The 15,959-nt window shown below is 42.7% G+C and overlaps 3 protein-coding genes across 8 annotated transcripts in view; 1 reads left to right on the top strand and 2 right to left on the bottom strand.

Moving 5' to 3' along the window:
• Positions 1-282: 282 nt before the first annotated feature.
• Positions 283-2,824, bottom strand: LOC139808151 (uncharacterized). Its single transcript, XM_071769811.1, has 3 exons — positions 2,753-2,824; positions 2,360-2,478; positions 283-2,060 (listed from the first exon to the last, which is right to left on the bottom strand). The coding sequence occupies exons 1-3, from the start codon at positions 2,822-2,824 to the stop codon at positions 1,781-1,783; spliced, it is 471 nt and encodes a 156-aa protein (XP_071625912.1). The 3' UTR covers positions 283-1,780.
• LOC139808000 (zinc finger TRAF-type-containing protein 1 homolog) lies at positions 849-8,949 on the top strand. Of its 3 annotated transcripts, none has more exons than XM_071769572.1 (7): positions 849-1,045; positions 3,356-3,639; positions 6,643-6,881; positions 7,190-7,401; positions 7,668-7,828; positions 8,003-8,205; positions 8,326-8,949. In XM_071769572.1, the coding sequence occupies exons 2-7, from the start codon at positions 3,379-3,381 to the stop codon at positions 8,351-8,353; spliced, it is 1,104 nt and encodes a 367-aa protein (XP_071625673.1). In that variant the 5' UTR covers positions 849-1,045; positions 3,356-3,378; the 3' UTR covers positions 8,354-8,949. The 3 variants fall into 3 exon arrangements, with proteins under 3 accessions (XP_071625673.1, XP_071625672.1, XP_071625674.1); XM_071769571.1 differs by lacking the exon at positions 849-1,045 and adding an exon at positions 2,717-2,900; XM_071769573.1 differs by lacking the exon at positions 849-1,045 and adding an exon at positions 2,967-3,136.
• LOC139807996 (atrial natriuretic peptide receptor 1) overlaps positions 8,716-15,959 on the bottom strand; it is a 65,585-nt gene continuing 58,341 nt past the window's right edge. For 2 of the 4 annotated variants that reach the window (XM_071769563.1, XM_071769565.1), the window contains 17 exons: positions 15,212-15,377; positions 14,777-14,851; positions 14,040-14,319; positions 13,717-13,826; positions 13,408-13,596; positions 13,028-13,248; positions 12,466-12,705; positions 12,132-12,258; positions 11,839-12,047; positions 11,503-11,659; positions 11,155-11,314; positions 10,917-11,077; positions 10,670-10,836; positions 10,317-10,463; positions 10,046-10,238; positions 9,617-9,890; positions 8,716-9,457 (listed from right to left, as the gene is read on the bottom strand). In XM_071769563.1, coding sequence (XP_071625664.1) covers positions 9,174-9,457; positions 9,617-9,890; positions 10,046-10,238; positions 10,317-10,463; positions 10,670-10,836; positions 10,917-11,077; positions 11,155-11,314; positions 11,503-11,659; positions 11,839-12,047; positions 12,132-12,258; positions 12,466-12,705; positions 13,028-13,248; positions 13,408-13,596; positions 13,717-13,826; positions 14,040-14,319; positions 14,777-14,851; positions 15,212-15,377 — 3,160 coding nt within the window. In that variant the 3' untranslated portion in view covers positions 8,716-9,173. The remainder of the gene's footprint in view (positions 9,458-9,616; positions 9,891-10,045; positions 10,239-10,316; positions 10,464-10,669; positions 10,837-10,916; positions 11,078-11,154; positions 11,315-11,502; positions 11,660-11,838; positions 12,048-12,131; positions 12,259-12,465; positions 12,706-13,027; positions 13,249-13,407; positions 13,597-13,716; positions 13,827-14,039; positions 14,320-14,776; positions 14,852-15,211; positions 15,378-15,959) is intronic. The other 2 variants (XM_071769564.1, XM_071769566.1) reach the window with 1 other exon arrangement.

Raw genomic sequence — 15,959 nt, 5'->3', positions numbered from 1 at the left:
GACGGTTAAAAATGTTAGTCTTTCTACAGCGAGTAACTTGCACCGTTGTAGATAGTATTGTAGTAGCTTGATCAAATTTTTTTCTAACAAAGAACGAGCGTTATTTTTGTACGCATCGAGGGTGACGTTTGCGAAAAAGGGACAAACCGAAGCAATGAGCTTTCCGAAAGTTTCTCGGCTCTTTGGTACACGCGAATGAATTGTTTTTCATCGAACCCTTTATGTAACTATAGACAGCGAGTGTACACGAGAATTAGGCAGTATTCGCATGTAATTATTTCGCACAATCATAAAAAAATCTAGACAAATGTATCTCAATAGCGTGCGAGAAATCGTTGAATGTAGGTCAATTTTTTAAAAAGTTTTTTGGCTAGTGCATTTATGAACTTAAGAAGATAATTACATGCGAGTGTGCGATATAAATCGGCTACGACAATACCGAAATGAATTAATAAAAAAAAAAAAGAAGGAAGGTATTTGACGAAGTTAATGTTATTTCTTGTATCCTCAGCGTATCATCGAGCATACAAGTCCGACAGGTTTACGAAGAAGCTGATCACGATTTATATAAATTCATTTTATGTTATATTTTCGATATTCGCCAAGTTCTATGTGTCTCCTCTGCTATCAGTTTTCCATTTCTTTAAGCTTTCAATTTAGGAATCGAATGAGAGATCTGGATGTTAATTTTATTTTTGTTTTAGGGAACTGTTTAAGGCGTGACTTTTCTTTTGTCGATTCGCGTCTATCTCTCACGCCCGTCTATTCGAGGGGCACAGCTTTTCCCGACGCCCTCGTGGCTCCCGAGATCAGCGTGTGTATCTCGGCGTGCCCCGCTCGCGTGCCTCTGAGCCTCCCGCGATTGGTCGGGCCTCGTATATCCGTGCTGTGCATCTGGTGCAGCAGCTGCGGCATGTCCCCGTAGTTCAAGCCTCGTCTCACGCGCGGACAATTCGGTCGCGACTGGATTCCTGGAGCGCGATCCGATCGCCGATCGACTGGCCACGCGAGAGTTCGGCGCCCAAATACGAGGGAGTGCCTACGAGTAAGTACGAGATCGCGTCCAGCTGACATCGACGCGCATTTTATACGCGCAATTTTATCCAATGTGTACGCGAGCCTCCGACTTCTTTATTTAGGTCGTTTATACGTCTCGTAATTTTTGTATAATTCGAAATTTGTTACACTTAAAATGTAATTGTGAACAGAAAATTCTTCGATACACCTCGGAATTGATTTGAATTTTACGCGGATCGTTTTTAGCGACGAATTGAATATTAACCGCGGGCGTCTAGCAGTCGCTTTGTTCCGACCGAACTACGCATTACTATATAACGTCCGGGAAGCCAAGCTCGAAGGTCATGCCGTTGGGTAATAAAGAAAGATAAAATAGCTGGTTCATCCATGCCATTTATCGGCAGAATTTTGCCTATTTTTTTTTCATCTCGTTAGAACATCAGCATTTTGATGCTGACAAAATTAAGTAATGATTTTTTTTTCGAAATGAGTCACGAGTCGTGAGTTGGCACGAAGCGTTGGAATAATCGTTATCTTTTGTGGGTAGCCGTGCGAGATCGATATCGCCTGATTAGGAGCGTGAACCAATTAGCCAAAGTGAATCAACGAAGAGAAATCGGGAAGGGAAGGGGATCGTCGTCGCGGAAAGTACGCGTTTCGATCGACGTAAACAAAGCGGCGGCGGCGGCGCGTCCGCTCGATCAGTGACCCCGACGATCGCGCGCTTCCGATAGCTCCGAGTCCAATCGATCGAGGCGCGATTTTATTGCGCGAATTGAGATTCCATTCTTCTAACTCCGATGACCGCTATTCGAATCCAATTACGCCGTCCTGAGATATGCACGGTATGCGGTTTTTGTGCGCGTGTATATACGCGTGGATGTACGATCGCTCCGACTCCTTTTGGTTTATCGCTCCGTTTCCTGTCCGGAGGTGGAGAGGGGAAAGGGTTGCTGCAGAGTGATGTACTCAATATACTCATCTTGTTTACGTTCCCCACGCTTTCGAAAATTGTTCTCCTTTTGCTTTCCGAGGCACGAACTAGGAATTAATCAGGAATTAATTACTGAACTAAAAATACGTCGAATATGCATGTTTTTATGCTATAATAAATAACTGAATAAATATATATGCATATATATATATATATATATATATATATCCATTGATAAATAAAGATATATATATATATATATTTATTTATTTATCATGTACATACATCCATTTATTATAAAACATATATTTCACGATTTGTCCTCCGAGGCGTTCGAGTTTTTCAAAACGGAGAGTTTTCCGTCCTCGAAGTCTTCTGCCAAGTGCCAGGCCCTTTCCCTTCGCCGTCGTTTTAAATCCCAGCTTTAAATCCCACGACGCGCATAAACAAAGCAGCGTGGCGTTCTCGATCACTGACCCCCGCCAACGTGCGGCGTACGCCCTCCACCCTCCACCTTTCCCCCGCTTCTACAGCCCACCGCTCCTCGCTCGCGATCGATCGATCCCCGCGGATTCCCGCCGTCCCCGCTTCGTTCCGGAGCTGCTCGGAGCTACGTTGCGCACGCGACGCGACTACCGCATTCCCCGCCGCCCGCGCCGCGTCCCTCGCCGCGATCGTCGCGACGCTCGATCGATCGATCGATAGACCTTCCTTCCACTCCTGAGAATCGATTGTTCCTCCCCCCCCCCCTCCACCTTAGTCCTTTCTGCGGATACTGCGGATGTGCGACGTGCGTCAAACTTCAGGTCCTTGGTCGCGGAGAGGTTTCGCGTGACATAACCTCGTTCGGAAGCAGTTCGGAGCAGTATCCATCTCCACGAAAATTATGCGATCGCGTGGAACGTGCGTATGAAAGCACGGCTGGGAAGTGTACGGAAGGGTGACGAAGGTTTTTATCCACTACTTGCTAAATTAATTTTGAACGCTATATACACATGCATATGCATATAAATATGTACACACATGTATATGCATGTTTATATGTGTGAGGTTATTCGTACTTATATTAGGGCTACTCCAAAAATTGTTAGCTTCCGGCGGTATGTCAGCATCCGGCTGAGCACGCTAGAGTTCCGGGCGCCGCGAGCCGCGCGGGTTCGGAGTTTCGGAGTGCGCTCCGAAAGGGTGAGGAAAAAAGGGTCGGCGGGGAAGAGAAAGAGAGAGAGAAAGAGTGTGTGTGAGAGGACCGGACACTAGTGCGCGCGTTGCATTACGTCAGGTCAGGGCGAGAGAGAGAGAGAGAGTGAGAAAGAGAGAAAAAGAGAGCGAGAGAACGCGCGAGGGAGAGGGAGAGGTTGAGGAACGGCGTCTCTTTACATCTGCGCATTTCTCGCGTTCGTTCAGGGGAAAACTCCAAAACAAGCAACATGGCGGACCCGAGCAACGAGCCTGCATCGTCGAGCGGCGTCGCGGAGCAGGTAGCCGCGACCGCGGCGGCCACCGCCGTCGCGGCCCCGCTGCGCGAGGAGCACGACAAGCCCGAGGACTTCCACGAGCCCGACAAGAAGCGGCGCAGGACGACGCGCGCCGAGGACGCCGCAAAAACCGAGCAGAAACTTGAGCACCGTCTGGGTGGCATCCTCTGCTGCGCAGTATGCCTCGATCTGCCTCGCGCGGCCGTCTATCAGGTAGGTCGGGCCCCCCCCCTCTACCCCTCCTCCTACCTCTCACACCTTCCTCTCCTCCTCCACCTCCTCCGCGGGAGGCCTGGCGGTAACGGAGCACCCCGGAGCTCTCGTGGTCTCGCGTTATTGGGAAGATAAATAAAAACCTGGCCCGTGTGTATCCTCAAATTCGACGATCGTCCCGGGATTCGCGATTCGCGACGCGGCGGACAATCGCGACATGCGACCACCACCTTCCCCCCTTCCCACGATGGCCTACCCCAGGTCCATCGACCCGTTCCGTTCGGAGGCCGTTTCGGAGTTTCAGAGCCTAGAGATGCGTAAGCGAGACGGTCGCGCGTCAATCTCGCTTCCCTGACGAAGACGAGTATGAGTCCAGTTGGTCCAGGTCGTTTGTCGTGGATACCTTCCGCGAGACACTCGCCAGGCGCAAGACCGCTTACCTAGAAGCCTCTCTCTTTCGGTAACGTCGACCAGGTTGCAACGGTTGCATCCCATTCATCCCGCGTTGGAAGAAGGGCGACCGAGTCGATCAAAAGCTGCGGATATCTCGTATAGAAACGTACGACCTACGCCTTTAATTCTGAGAGAAAGTTTGTGCGCTATGATAAAAAAAAAAACGGAACTTCGCGCTTTTGCTTCCTTATTGTTCACAGCGGACTCTCTGGCTCTCTGCATCTTGCATCTTCTCCTCAACTTTATCCCTCTACTAAAAATTCTTTCTCTTTCTCTCTCTCTCCGTTTCCATCTTTCGCTTTTCCCTTTTCTTTCAAGCTCGTGGGATCTAGATGTGACTAACGAATCATCTCTGTCAAATAGTTGCACTTTTTTTTTCTATTTTGTTACGGCAATGCAGATATGAGTCGTGATGTAACGCATCTCAGTACCAAGCTGGACCTCCCCCCTTATGTTTCTCATCTCTACCTAGTGTCGATAATGTTTTTTTAAAATATACGCCGAAATACATGGTAGCAAGTATGATGGTAACAATAATCGTATAGTCCCCCTGTCTCTCATAAACTGAGCTTTATACACAGGTCGAATAATGAGTTTGTCTATCGAGACAAGACGAGACATGTTAAGTTTTCCGCAGGTAGGTGACTTTATATTTTTTTCTTTATACTAAAGGAAACGATATGTGTCTGCTGGTGTATCCAATCAGCGGATCTCTGTGTGGCAAACTTGTATATATGATATACGAGAAGAGTTTTTTCCTTTGCAATATTACAGATCGACTTGATACATTAAAAAACCGTAAGACGACGCGTATGCGCATATCTTTGCTTTGAGAAACCAGGTGTTTGATTTTTATTATTGAAGAAAGAGAACACTCTTTCCTGATACTATATAAAAAGTTACACGCAGAACTTTCCATGTGGCGCATCTGTTAACACTTCCGCAGTTGTTTATACTTATCTGACCTTTTGTTTTGTAACTGCGAATAATGAAACGCGGTGTTCATATAATTTCAACTACTGGAGAGATACAAGGAATACCTCGGAATATCCCTAAACAGGTACCTACCTTAGACAGAGTGCGAAGCAGCATTCTGGACTTGTGTGTATGCATGCAGTTACTCATACTCGTTTAGAAACGTGTTGATCGCAAGAGGGATTACACGGTAAACCGTTTGTAGATATTCCCCCAGAGAAATCCCGTCGGTCCCGTTAATTTTTGATTTTTTTTTTTCATCTCGATATACCTTTCTTTTGAGTATTGACATACCGCGAGATACACGGCGTAAAGGGATTTATAATAACTATTGTAACCAGTGAGGTTGTATCGCGCCTATCTTGATTATTCTTAATGTTAAAACGGATAATATGTGTGTAAACTCATAGTGTAAAGTTTCCTGTGCAGAGACGCACGTAGACGCTTTCATTTGTGACACAAAGACTTATCCATTGTATTCTTTCAGTTGTAAGTCTCTACAAACGTCCCCCCGCACCCTGCCCCCGCCCCCCCTTTTTCTTTTACACAGAACCCATCGCATTTATAAAGAACGATGTTTGTTTCTATAGCTATCACGGAATATAACGGGGTCGGTGACCACGTGTTCACTTAGTGTTCTCTATTAAATCGGTTTAGATAAAATAGTGAAGTACTTAAGATTCTAGATCTCTGTAGTTGTTTAGTGTATAATATATAATGATACTTGAACCTTACGAAACACTATGTTTACTATAAGAGACTATCGAGTGGCAGGGACAATATTCGGAGCACAATGAGAATATAAGGGCCTTTTGTTAGGGCCTATTGTTAGATTAAATGCGAAACCGATGCCCAGTTATAGTCAACAGCGAGAGAGTGAGAGTGAGGGAGAGAAAGCGAATAACAGAAACAAAACAAAAAAAGATCTGTACAAACTGTATAGTGCAAGATAAAAATAAATATTCTTAAAGGTTATTAGTTAGTTATTTCGCATAAAACACCCCCTTTTCACTTGTCCCACGTGTCATCATCCTCGTTTCTTCCCGTCTGTATCATCGATATATATATTGGTACCGTTAAAAGTAATTCCTTAGAGACTACTCGTGATAATTTAAAACAGATCTCGATAAGTATATCTGTGATTAATGAGTATCCGTACGATTTTGTGTTTCAGGTTTAAACGTCAAAGTGATGGTAATATACATGGCATTAATTTTTTTGGTTCTCTATTTGGGTTTCTGGGGGTTCTGTAGTGCGCAACGGATAATGCGAAACGGAGAGCGAACGCTTTGCGTAACAAAACGTTGTGATAAAACAGAAAATAAATATCTTTGTTGTTAATATGTACATACATTGAATTAATAACGTCGGCTATGATGTTTCTCACGAAAAGTCGTTGAAATTTGTGATTTAGAGAGTTGCATACATCTTAAATAATTCATTCATTTGTAAACGTATAACGTACGTGTTTGAGAACTAGGTGTTTAGCCTTCTCTTATATATGTAAAAAAATAAAAAAGAAAATTTAACAAAACACAAGAACGTTAATAATACATGCTGCAATGATGTTCACAGTGTGCTAATGGACACTTGATGTGTGCTGGTTGCTTCACTCATGTCCTCGCAGATGCCAGGCTGCGGGACGAGATGGCAACATGCCCCAACTGCAGAATCGAAATCAGCAAAACCACCGCGTCACGAAATCTGGCAGTTGAAAAAGCCGTGTCTGAGTTACCTGCCGAATGTCAATATTGCGCGAAGGAGTTCCCGCGAAATTCCTTAGAGCACCATGAGGAGGCTATGTGCGAGGAAAGGTAAATCCGTAAGGCAAAACTTATAATCTCACATGTCCGGGGTTTTTTTTTCATTGTCATCTCTCAACTAATGCAACTGATCTCTTTACAATGTAATTACAGGTGGACTGCGCAAATAGTAGTAGAAGGCAATTATTTGTGTGCACACAAACATAACGTCCCTAAAATTTCCTAAAATTTAATATGCATCGCAGATTAGAAATATATGTTTTAAAGCCTTAGAGTTTTCTCACAATCCACCATGCTCTCCTTGTTATACGACTTTGTATTTATGTGTGTGCTCATCCAATATCTAATTACTTGTACAGGATATCTAGTTGCAAATATAGTAGAATCGGTTGTCCGTGGCGAGGTCCGAATCACGAGATCCCGGAACACGAGGGTCACTGCGCTCATCCTCATCGTACGGGTGCGGACGTGATGGAGGCTCTGCGCGAGATCGATGCCCGCACCTTGGAAGAACGTAGGCTCTATGACAATGTCTTTGATCTTTTGTCCTACGAGAAAATCACGTTCAACGGTCTGTATCAATTGTTAAGCATTGTTATAACGTTAGGCAGACATATTAAAATAATCTATAGATTACTAGAGAGAAAATGTATGCCATATGATTTTTTTTCCTCGCAGCAACGGACAGATTACAATTGTATAAATGATTCTTTTGGGTCACGATGTTAACTTTAGCTCTCTTGTCTTGTCTTTCTATTGTATCTTCTCTTTCTTTCATAGCTACAGACGACGCTCGAAGGATTTATCAATTATCTGTAAAATTTTTATCATTTGTAGACTTACAGATGAAGCCGTATCGTACTGACGAGTTTATTCATAAACTATTTTACGAAACCTCACGATTTGGCGCTTTCAACAATCAGTGGGTAGTGAAGGCCAGGATCAATAGCAATCAACGCGATCCTACTCAAAGTTCAGAGCGAGATATAACTTACCAAGTACGAAAAACCGCATGTCCTTACTAATTTCAGAAAGAGCTTTAAGTATGGCAACATATGTCATTCATATACGTGCACATGTACGCGAGCTAAGAGTAAAAGAGATTATTGAAATATAAATCCGATGTACGATGTACACACTGCGATCTAAGTATGAAAATATATGTTTCGTAGCTGATACTAAAGACAAAAACCACTTATCCGCTACCAGTTTATTACTTGATCTTGAAAGGCCCGTTTGGCGATATGAAAGTCCATCCGAGAATTCACAGATTCGAGTTCACCGAGCAGGAAAACGAGAGCCCATATTTTACATTGCCGCTACCGGACACGGCGGAGTGTAATAGACTTCTTGCTGCTAAAGCCATCAGTTTTAGGTAAAGGACCGATTTTAGAACGCGATAGAGCTCTCTCTCTCTCTACTGCAGTTACTTTATTACAATATAATACACGATGAGTGTAACTTATATGTACAACGTGTAATTTTTCGTTTGCAGACTAATAATGTTCCTGGCGTCTAAGTAGCTTACAACGATAATATCTATTGTCAAGATTTTGTCACAAATGGAATCGATTGACAAGACCTTCTAGATATAATGACAAATAAAAATATAGAGATCACAGAGATTTATAATCGTTTACAGTAGCGATATTGATCATGGTAATGATAACGATAACGAAGGAGAATCTGAGAATGCTAATATTGTAATGTTTTAAAAATACATGTTGAAAATACATATGTATAAAATTAAGACGATGTGACATACACAAAAAGCACAGTACTGTATAAGTATTGGAAAAATTAGTTTGAATGGATTTATATTTCTCTTTTACATCAAACACTTTTACATTAAAAGGAAAAAAAGAAGAAACTAAAGACTAGAGAGTAGTTTTATGTAGATCATTGTTAGATGATAAATTATTGTATTAATGTACGTACCAATTTTGTGCAATGTGCTTGTACCCCCTCCAAGGTAAATTTAAATGATCAGTATCGCTTAGATGATATTAATTTAATACACATACCCTTGTCCACGAAGAGCCTATCGTTTTTCCTTTATTTAAATAAATAAGACGCTATCGATGTAAAATTCCGAATAAAAGGTGTAATTGTAATATAAGACTAAAACTATTTTATTATACATCCAATTCATACTGACGTAGCGTTAAGTCATTTTTACACATCGAAGAACGGCATCGAAAAAAAGTAGCGCCTCTACGGTAATTTTTATGGATCCCTAATTTTTTTGCGCACATTTTTATACCTCAAGTGACGCGTGTGGCACATTGGAAATTCCTTCTCGTTGCAACCTAAAAGGTTGCCGTATACCCTAAATGTTAATCATTATAATTCCGCCAAGTTGATGAAGGTATTGTTACTTGGTTTCGGGCCGTTCGTGTTATTTGGCGGAAAGATTAGTGGATTCAAATTGTTCTCGGGTTGGCTGCTACTGAGCCTGCGATACCTCGGCACGGCCAACCTGGAGTCGGGCTCCGAACAACCGGTCAACCAGTAAGATGTTACCCTACCCTTTCCCTTCAACTCCACCTCGCCTCTGAGCTCAAGGTCGAACGTCCTAAACTTGTCCAAGATATTCTTCGTCGCCTCGGAGACGTGTATTCTCAAAGCTGCGAGACAAATTATAATTAAATAATTATAATTAGTTACTTAATCCTAGTTACTTTATCTTGTGAAATTCAAACGACAGAAATTCAATTTTTAAGACTCAGAATTTTTGTGAGTTTTTTTCAATTGTCCTTGTTGCTCTAATGTAGGATTTATCTTACGAAGACCGGAAGATTCCATTCGAGACGCCGTGTTCACGGTGTCGCCGAAGAGACAATAGTGCGGCATCTTTTGACCCACCACCCCGGCGCAAACCGGACCGCTGTGCACGCCGATCCGCACGCTCAGTTGTGTGTTTTGCTTGTGCATTATGGTGAACGATCTGACGGCATCCAGTATCGCCAGGGCCATCAGTCCAATCTCTCTGGCATGTTCGTCGCCGTTTCTCTCCGGAAGACCAGACGCTACCATATACGCATCTCCTATAGTCTCCACCTGCGAATCAGTCTCAATTTCAAGATAATTTCCTTTCTCAAAGTCGTCCCAGCGTCTGTCGTTAGAGTTTAAGCAACTTTGGCGCAAATGCGCTTCTTTCTCCTGAAACGAATCATTTACGCGCGCTTACTTGTTTTTTTTTGTTATACGTCTACCTTGTAAACATCGTAGAATCCGATAATACTGTCAAAGGTACTGTACAAATCATTCAGAAAATCCACGACCTCCATAGGCGTGCTCTGCGCGCATAGCGCCGTGAAACCGACAATATCGCTAAAGTAGATGGTGACGCACTCGAACTGCTCCGGTTGCACCATTTCTCCGGCCATCAGCTGACCGGCGACCTGCCTTTAAAAAATTCGCTCTATTAAAAAAGGGCGAAAAGCCGAAGAGCTCAATAAAGTGAACGGTGAATGATTCTGATACCTCGGGAGCACTTGGTACAGCAGTTCCTCGCTGCGACGCTTCTCTAGGCTCAACTGCTCGGTCTTTTCCTCAACGAGCGCCTCCAGATTATTGGCGTATTGCTCCATCCGCCGTAGAAGATCGTCCATTAAATTCTCGCAATATCCCCTGAAACGTGAACGCAATTCTTTTGTAGCGTATTTATATCTTACGTTTATTATATAATTTCTGTATTTATTGCGATGGTCGATTCGGGGTCGTAGGATATCAAGATATAATATAAATATATGAAAAATATATATCGAAGCACGACGTGATGCGAATGAGTCGCCTGTGTGCCATGATTAATTATAAAATTTTAAATAAAAATATACTTCATGATTCCTCGTATCGTGCCGCGAATCGCGTGGAAGCTAGGCCGTTCGTCGGGAACCTCGGTCCAGCACCTTTCCATCAACGACAGTATGTCCGGCGGACAATCCTTCGGCGTGACTTCCGGCCTCAAGGGAGGATTCTCCGACGCTGATACCCTGGTTACGATCTTTGCAGCAAAGACACCGGAGTGATAAAGAAATCGCGCTAAAATTAGAATTAAAAAGACAGGAATGAAACGGATCGCACCTCTTGCGCCGTCATAAAGGTCCTGGCTACCTCGTACGGGCCACCGCGGACCACTATCTCCTCCAGAATAATCGCGAAGCTATAAACGTCGCCCTTCTGCGTCGCCGCGCTACCGGGTGTCACCGTTAATGGCAAGAGTTCCGGGGCGATCCAAAGCAATTCTTGAAAATGTAGACGAAACGTCATATTGATGCCCCACCTTTAATATATCGATTTATTTTCTCTTTATGCAACTCACTGGTGTAATAGCTCTCGTCTATAATCAAGTCGGAGGGCGTGGTGAGAGTTTTGAGGCCGAAGTCCGAGATTTTTAATACGAAGCGACCGTCGATCAGGCAATTACACGATCGTAATTTTCCGTGAGCGGAGACCTCGCTGGCGTGAAGATAAGACATTCCCTGCGAGGAAGCAATCTCTTTGTCGTTTTCGCGTCACGCTTTGCAGATGCGTGATACACCAATTAATATTACATTAATTGATTATAGACATAATTAAGTTATATAAAGTTAAAAAGTTATATAAAAATGGTTTAAATGTATCGAAAATGTATTTAAGAACCTAGGAGAAACACAACTTCTGCACCTGCCTCTACCTTGGCGATATCGTGGATTAGGGACATCCGAAAATTCCAATCCAGCTTGATCGCCTCGTTCTCAAGAACATCCTTCAACGATCCTCGGGGACAGTATTCGGTAAGAATTAAAACAGTCGGCGACGGCGAACAGAGGCACGCTCCGATAAATCTAGCGAGCAATTCAATTTATTAATAAACGACAAGAAACTGCAATGGCAGCTTGAAGTTGCGTCAGCGATGTTACGCTGATGCTGATGCTGAATACATTATGCTATCGAAGAGATCTTGCGAACGGTCATCCTCTAATTGTTTACGAAATGAAACACGGGGGAAAAAATTTTTAAATACCTCACGGTGTTCTCCGACGTAACGTCCCTGACCTGCTTGATTTCCCAGAGCAATTTCTTCGTCACGTCGACCACTTTCTTCTTCGTGATCTTCTTGATGGCTACCCTCTCGCCCTTGTATATCCCGATAGTGGTAAAGACCGTCGTAGGCGGCAGAGATTCGCAACTGATCTGCGAACCGCGACGTATCCTCTGTTCCAACCCATAATTCTACGATTAAATAATAAATCAAATCAAGTAATCTCTTGTCGCGCTCCCCATGCACGTTGTGCGTAATCCTAATTTATCGCTCACATTTGCGTCGGACATCGCTTGGTGCAGATTTATCTTCGACGAGAACTGTTTCCCAACTTCCAGAAGCAATTCCTCGGGTCTTACGCGCCAGGACATGTTATTGAGATCAGCGGACAGACGCAAATGCCTGTGCAAAAAAATTTCACGTGTCGATTAGTATAATTTTATATTCCTCGCAAATTAATTATTACTAAATAATTTTATATTCATGTCTTTATATCGGTGCTTTTAATATTTTCTCTCATTTCTTTTATTTTACATATACTTACTTACTGTTTGTGTTTATACAAAACTCGGATCAAATTTAAAGTTTGACGAATCGCGTCGTACGTACCTGTACAAAAGACACGCGGCTGTAATAGCAGCGAGCAAAAACACGGCGAGCGCTATGCCCGTGTAAGCTACAAACGTGTAAGCTTCTCTCCTCGATGTGCAATCCGGATCATTTCCCAAAAACCCGCACTCCGGAATATCTGGCGGGGGTCCTTCCCTTCCTCCCGGCCAGTGGATCTTTTTGCCAGTCATAGGACTGTATTCTCGATTTAGTCCCAAATAATGAGCGACCACTTCGAACCTGCAAAACACCTGTCAATATCTTTCAACTCATCTTTGACGATTTATGTGATATTTTATTAACATATAATGTTAATAATATTTTAGATCGGCTGAATTGATCCTCCTTTCGCATCGTATTTTTATAGAATTTCTTTTATTTTCTCTAATGTTGAAGAGAACTACTCTCATCCTCGATACAACAAGATAATCTACGATATCTTTATCTAATTTAGAAAAAAATGTCTAGTTTCCTAGGCGTCTACTCATTATAAATTCGCAATTTGCTTCTCGACCGCCAACGTTAAAGCCGCGTCGAACGGAATACATAAATTTCAAGTGACCTTCCGGTAATGGGATCTAAATCAAGGATGCTGTAATCCGCGTCACGATCTCCGTTGTCGTCTATCCTGACGTGACCCGTAATCCCTATGAAGTCTCGGTCCCACATTCGCCTCGTTATAGATATGCCGTCTCTGATATCGCCACCTTCGGCCAGGGTCTCATTCAGCGCGATCCCTAACAAGTAAACACCGTCGTAAAATGCTCCGACGAAGAAATTCACCTGTGCAAAAAGCGAGAAGTTCATTTCACCTTGAGGATCAATTTTATTGATTTATTAATTGCCCTTGAACCCTCGAAAAATCGCGACTTTCGAGTTTCGGAATGTCATTGTGCTCTCAAGACTAAATTTAGAGAAATCTTATTTTAATTTGGACCTCACCTCTTCACCCTCCGGAAATGTGTAATTGTAATTAGTTTGCGCGCGTTGCCTGACGTTCTCAGCGAAATCCTGAAATCGCGGACTGGTCGGCTGAAGGAGAGACACCCTCAGCAGAGCCTCGTAAGCCTTCCTGGCATTGGCATCGTCCTCGTCCCCGACCTCCCAGTCGTGATCGCCCCAGTAGGAACCCTTGAAAATTATTTGATCGCTTTTATATTGATGGAGAAGTGTCACGCGTGATACAGTTTTGCTGTCACGTTGATGTATGACGGGTTTACGATATTATTTTTTCATTTTTTATGTCCTTACGTGAAATATCTCAACGTCGAGGAAAGCCCAGTCCCCTCTCGTCATGCCCAAATCGTGCGCGGCCAGCATAAATCTTCTGACCAGCGTTCCACGAACGCTGAGTATCACGACTGTTAACAAATTGTTATTTTAATCGTCATTAAGAACGTTTCTGAAGCGTTTCTGAATCGCAATTTTCCTAGAATCCGTTTTAATGACAATTACAAAATAAAGATGTATCTATTTATAATTTTAATAAATTCAGAGTCAATTTCTTCCGAGAGAGAATTTATGTCAAGTCTTCCGGAACACTCTGCAAACGTAAGACAAGAGCGATCACTCACTTCTCGCGTACATACTCGCGTCGCGCAGATAAAGGTGATACGACTCGTCCTCGGAATTCCCGTCCAGCTCCCTCACGAATTTCAGGAGTCCGTTTTTGCGCAGACCGTACTCCAGATTCTTCCCTACCGTCAACGAGAACAGGTCCGACCTGTCCAGTATCAGCGCGACGTGGGACCAACCGAACTCCTTGAACACGCTGGCGAAGACGAGCCGCAAACGGCACTGGCAGTACGACATCCTCGTTAAAGTGGGGTACTTGCTTTTGTCTTTGAAAATTCCCTTCGAGAAGAAGGTGAAGGATACATTAGCGCGAAAGATCCTGTCGTTGAAAAGATCGGCTACGAGAAAAAAATATCTGGACTCTACCGTGAGACTTCATCTTTTGTCAAAGCAATATGTTAAGAAAAGTAAATAATTTATGATAATATATCAGATATCATTCAAGTAATTAGGTGGGATATGGTGATAATTATTACGAGAAACTTGTGACGTACATAGTTATTCTGAGCTTAATGAGTTTTACGAGAGAGGGTAAGGTGACATTATTATGCAAGAGTATTTATCTCTCTCAGACTGTCCTCCGTCGTAATTAGCGAGCAGCTAATTAAGATATTAATGATGCTATATTTAAAAAAATTAAAATGTCAGACAAGCAACGTCAACTATCATAAATGCTTAACATTCGCAGCAATTGGAAAGAAAGGAAAAGATTCTATGAGACTCTTTCGCTTCTTACCGACGTTTCATTCTTCCACTTATGGATCCTTCCAAGGATACCGGACGTGACTGACAGTTCGCCCTCCGAGGGAGGCTTGGTTCGCAAGAAAGTGATAATCACGTTTCACATATAATTTAATATTAACGTTGACACAATACGGAGTAATAATATCAAAATGTACGATGCGACATCAAAATGGGACATTAGAAAATAGGGATGCGAGATGGGAGATTGATCTAATTTAACACACATTCACGAATTTACAGTTACGGCATCCCTCTACTCGGGTGGTCTTCAAGGACCATCGTTGCGAGATTAATTAATGTCAAATGCCGAGGTTACGGCAAATGTAACGTTTATGGTAAATTAATCGCGCGGACGAAATGTACGGTGTGGAGTTAATAATTAGATGCTGACACGTGTACCTACAGCGCAAAAGCAAGTGCGACTCACTTGATCACCCATGCCAGTGATAATTGGGCTGTTCCAGTAGGCCGCGAGACGTGCCACCGGTTCCAGGGCGAAGGCGCAGGCTGGCCCGACGAATGCGATCACATTGTCCCGGAAATGCATGTCCGCCGCTAAACCGGGTGCTCTCGCCCCGCTGCAGGTCGGATAACTGAGAAATTCGAACCGAACATTTGTCGTTCAACATCCGACCGTCTGTTAAGTATCGCGATCAGTTCAAATCAACGTTGATTTGAATTGATTTGGTCTCGATTTATTGTCAAATACGCAAATGATTGTCTCAGTCTTTTAGTACAGTTATAAGCATAACTATTATATTAGAAAGAAATCCTGGCTGTGTAGAAATTAGACCATTGTAAAAGTTGGAAAAAATAAAATTTTCTGAAAATTTATGTACACGTATTACTCATTTTCTAAATATTATTTTTATTTTATTACAAATTAGGAAATAAATTAGATTAATGAGTACACTGTAATCATGGTCTTCTCAAAACAATGATTCTGATATAACTAAAAAGTTTTTCAACCAGATTACTTCAAATTTGACATACATTCTATATTTGGTCACGAAGTGATCCAAGAGATTTTTGAAATATTTAATTCTTTTTTATTGACAAGATAAAAAAATTGTCTTGCCTGTGAAATTTTAATGTTGCAAGTTTCGGAAAAGTGTATTATTTTCTTATATCGACAAATTTTAAAACCTTTGCTATGCAAACAGGTAATTATAAAT

Source organism: Temnothorax longispinosus, chromosome 2 (genome assembly GCF_030848805.1).
Source record: "Temnothorax longispinosus isolate EJ_2023e chromosome 2, Tlon_JGU_v1, whole genome shotgun sequence".
Classification (NCBI taxonomy): Eukaryota; Metazoa; Arthropoda; class Insecta; order Hymenoptera; family Formicidae; genus Temnothorax; species Temnothorax longispinosus.
This window is presented reverse-complemented; position numbering and strand designations above follow the sequence as displayed.